Source organism: Microtus ochrogaster, chromosome 15, assembly GCF_000317375.1.
Source record: "Microtus ochrogaster isolate Prairie Vole_2 chromosome 15, MicOch1.0, whole genome shotgun sequence".
In the NCBI taxonomy this organism is placed as follows: domain Eukaryota; kingdom Metazoa; phylum Chordata; class Mammalia; order Rodentia; family Cricetidae; genus Microtus; species Microtus ochrogaster.
This window is the reverse complement of record NC_022017.1, coordinates 21,812,162-21,816,252: the sequence shown is the minus strand read 5'-3', so window position 1 is coordinate 21,816,252 and position 4,091 is coordinate 21,812,162. Positions and strand designations below refer to the sequence as shown.

General features: G+C 52.5%; 1 protein-coding gene across 3 annotated transcripts in view; it reads right to left on the bottom strand.

Moving 5' to 3' along the window:
• Window positions 1-751: 751 nt before the first annotated feature.
• The window catches only part of Cpt1b (carnitine palmitoyltransferase 1B), a 9,753-nt gene continuing 6,413 nt past the window's right edge, over window positions 752-4,091 (bottom strand). For all 3 annotated transcript variants that reach the window (XM_026782651.1, XM_005354336.2, XM_026782652.1), the window contains exons 12-19: window positions 3,699-3,804; window positions 3,504-3,620; window positions 3,022-3,186; window positions 2,807-2,941; window positions 2,571-2,723; window positions 1,881-1,994; window positions 1,234-1,326; window positions 752-1,088 (exon numbers count right to left, since the gene is read on the bottom strand). In XM_026782651.1, the coding sequence (XP_026638452.1) occupies window positions 1,002-1,088; window positions 1,234-1,326; window positions 1,881-1,994; window positions 2,571-2,723; window positions 2,807-2,941; window positions 3,022-3,186; window positions 3,504-3,620; window positions 3,699-3,804 (970 nt within the window). In that variant the 3' untranslated portion in view covers window positions 752-1,001. The remainder of the gene's footprint in view (window positions 1,089-1,233; window positions 1,327-1,880; window positions 1,995-2,570; window positions 2,724-2,806; window positions 2,942-3,021; window positions 3,187-3,503; window positions 3,621-3,698; window positions 3,805-4,091) is intronic.

Here is a 4,091-nt window from a genome sequence, read left to right as displayed (position 1 = left end):
TTCGAGACTGTATAGCCCTGGTTGTCCTGGAACTAGCTCTTGTAGACCAGGCTTTGAACTCACAGAGATCTGCTCCTGTTTCTGCCTCCCGAGTGCTGGGATTCCAGGCATGCACCACCACCATCAGGCTTGTTTCTTTCTTTTGAGACGGGAATTTGAAAAGATAGTCTGCAGCTCAGACTATCCTTGAACTCTTAGTAATCTTCTGCCTCAGCTGCCTAAGTTCAAGGCAATACTATTTCAGAAGTATTGAAGGCAAGTCTATAAGTTTTGTAGCCATTATGTCCAACTTAGTTTAATGTTACTTCACCAAGAAAATACATGAGACTGAGGTAGCGTGTTGCTGCAGGAGATCTTGTGTGCTCTCACAGGTAGGACTGCCTGGCACCCTGGCTTCCAGCCTGGGAGGATGCCACAGGCCTCTGTAGCGTTGCACTATAGCCCAGATTGGTACAGAAGGCATGCCCATGTGTGGAGTAGGCAGGTGGACCCCACTCCCTGGCAGACAAACAGAAGTAGCCCCATGGAACAGGCAAAGGTTCTAAAGCAAGAATTTATTCCAAGTGCACGTGAGAGGTTGGACAGCCCTCTCAAAGCCTGCATTATTCCAGAAAGGCACATATTTCAGCGTGGGTAAGAAGCCCTCATCAACGTTTTCCTAGCCCTTCCATTGCCGCCATTCTAGGCTGAGCCGGGGCAGGAAGAGGGTCTTATGGTTCTCTAACAAAACACAGGCACCTAAAGGCCGAGAGAGAATTATACAGCCTCATTTTTTATTAGCATCTACCAAGACAGAAAAAAAAAATCAAAATCCTCTCACTACTCCAATCCCACCTCCAGCTGGGCCCTAAAGGAGTAGTATCTGCCTGGGGAGCCCCTGCCACCAGAGCTGTTCTCAGAATTGGACACGTGTGCATGCCACCCCTTATGCCTGTGAACTGGCCACAGGTCTCTTCCTCCCTCAGGTGGGGACAAAAGGGCAGCTGGTCTTTCTCCCGTCCTCAGCTCTCCGTCCTCTTGGGAACTTTGAAAAGATCAGCGATGTCCAACAGTGCTTGGTGGATGTGGTTCCCAAAGCGCTGGGCACTCTGTGGGCACAACTGAGGAGCTCAGATACGTTTTCAGGACAGGCCCCACCCCTCTGTGCCCACAAGAGGATGGAGTGTGCTTCTGGGATACCCCAGGTAGCGCCTCGTTGTGAGACCACCCCAAATGGGAACAGGGGAGACTCACCGTCTCGGAACTTGAGAACTTGCTGGAAACGTGGAAGAACATAGTATTTTCTCCTGCGATCATGTAAGAAACCCCATAACCATCATCTGCCACCTGGGGACAAGAAGCAAACAAGACCCAAAAGTCAAATCGATGTATTTTCCCCTTTCCACAAGATTCACAGGAGGCGGGCCCATGTTGGACACTGCGTTCTTGAGGTCAGCCCCCACTCTCCTAATCCAGGAAATAGTATGCAAACCGAAGGACTCTGCCTCTGGTTCCAAGACTGGAACTTCTGTTTCTTCTAAAGGATGCTGCCCCTGTGTTTGGGGCCTTCCTCAGGGACTTACACTATAGATCACCCCCCTCTTTGTAACAATCATTACTCTTCTGCCAGAGTAGCTCATGTTCTCCTCAGAAGAATACAGCTCTGAAGGGCCCAGTGTGTTGCCGTGTCCCCTGAAGACTACGCTTGGGTGCGGTGATGCCGCACTAGGGAGGCAGGTGGAATGGGTAGGTGCTGGCACCTGCCTACCTAAGTCAGCAGCTATCGTTTTACAGTCACATGGGTCCTCTCTAAATAAGGTGCTTGTGCCCATGTCTGCACCCCTTAAACTGAAACTCCAGGGTCCCAGTGCTGCCAGCCACTCTCCTTCTGGGGTACTCACAGGGCCAAAGCCACCTCCAGCACCCAGATGATTGGGGTACTGATTTGGGTCAAACATGCGGATCTGGTACTGAGGAATCTGGCTGGTGGAAAGGCTCCAGGGTTCCGAAAGCACCTGTAACAGGGAGGCAGAAGCCTGTCAGACATGAGGCACTCAGTGTGCACCTGCCCTATCCGCGGTGCCTGGGAACTGCTTCACTGTAGACACAATCAGCCAGGCACGGTGATACACGCCTGCAATCCCAATACCGAGGAGGCAGAGGTAGGAGGATCACCCATGAGTCCAAGGCCAGCCTGCTCAGCATAGTGAGTTCCAGGCCAGCCAAAGCTACATAACAAGACTTAGTCTGAGATAAACAAGCAAGACAAAAGGCACTATTGGAGAGCACAGAAATGGGCATGTGTGGTGCAGGAGTCCCCTGAACTCCCGATGTTCCTCTGCCCCATACAGAAAACCTCAGCATCTGCAGAAGCTCTCCACCTTTGCGGTTGCGCTGCCGTGGCTGCCTTGGTCCCCTCTGACTTGCCCCTCCCTGCCCTCAGCCCGTACACTCACTGACTGGTAGAGCACACGTGTGGCTCCTTTCCCTCCTAAGAGTGCTAATTCCACAGAGCCCTATCTATCGCAAGAAGGCCTTGCTCTGGGCCTAAAGGCAAGGGGATAGAGGTCACACCCAGCAACTTCACTGACCTCAGCCAGGAAAGGAGACCTAACCCCCAAGTACTTGGAGACGATGTAAAGGCAGAAGAGGTGCCTGTCGATCCCAGCCCCTGTCATGGCCAGGCGGTACATGTTCTGGTGCTTTTCAGAAGCTTTCCGGAAGAGCTCCTGGAGGTCTTCTTTCTGGGGGTCAGAATAGAAGGGTCAAGTGGCCCTTGAAGTAAACAGGGGTGAAGGAGGAAGAGAGACAAGGTGGGGGGGCTCACCTTATGGGACCCCTTCACCATGGCCTGCACGAAGGCTGTGGACTCACTGGTACAGGAACGCACAGTCTCAGTCCGCCCCTCTCGGAACATTCTCGTCATTGAGGCCTCGTACGTCAGGCAGAATTTGCCTTTGTCCTGGGGTACACAGTAGGTGGAGTCAAGCAGGTGGACCCTGAGGACGCCCTGCACACTCAGCAGCCCTCAGAAGCTCCTACCCTGAAATGAGCCAGCTGCAGGGCAATCTGCACAAAAGCGTCTGGGCTGGTCCGACACTTCTTGATGAGGCCTTTGCCAAAGGGTAAGAACTGGAAGCAGAATAACTCCACATCGTCGGCCAGTGCCTTGGCCACCTGGTACGAATTCTCAATGGCTTCCCGGCACTGCCAAGAGGTGGAAAAGGGTCAGTTGAAGGCAGAGTCCTCCAGGGAGGCCTCTAGGTCTAAGAGGTGTGAAGTCTAGGTGTTGGATGAAAGAGTCGGCCCAACAGCTTCTGAAGACACAAATGACAGCCTGTGAGGACTCTGCACGAGGCCATGCTGAGCCTGGTGCAGAGGAGGGAACATTGGTCCTGGACATGGGCAACGGATGGCACTATTTCTCTGAGCAGACACCCTGGGGTCTCCGCTCTCCTTGTGGCCCACGTGGCACCCTTCATCCTGAGGGTGAGATCTAACCCACCCATTCCTAGCCTGCATACCTGCTCAGGAATGTCCCACTGTAGTCGCTGAGGGGGTGTCAGCGTCTTGTTCAGCTCCCCCACACAGTGTCCAGTCTCCGTGTAACCCAGGTGAAGGGTATCAGTGCCCAGGACAAACTGCAGGGATAAATCAAAACTGAGAAACAAGCGTCATTGCCAGTAGCTGCCCTGAAGGTTCCCTCTCTAGGCCTTTACCTCCCAGAGGTGCCCAATAATGGGGGCATCTGCCCATGAGTGTTCTGCGTTGAGGCCCAACGTGCCATTCTTGAAGGAAATAAGAGTGAAAGATTTGTCGAACCACCTGCAGGAGTAGATCAGGGTAGACCCAAAGCTGGGAAATTACACAGATCTCCAACCTCCATCCCTAACCCTATACTGCTAATGATAATGAGTCAATTCTAATTACTAACCCACAACTTAACCTTAACTCCTATTGCTTTTTAAAACATTTAGCAGGGTGGTGGTGGCTCATGCCTGATGTGGAATTCCCCTCTGTATGCTGGTTAATAAAGAAACTGCTTTGGACCTATAGCAGGGCAGAACCGAGGTAGGTGGGGAAACTATATTGAACGCTAGGAGAAAGAAGGC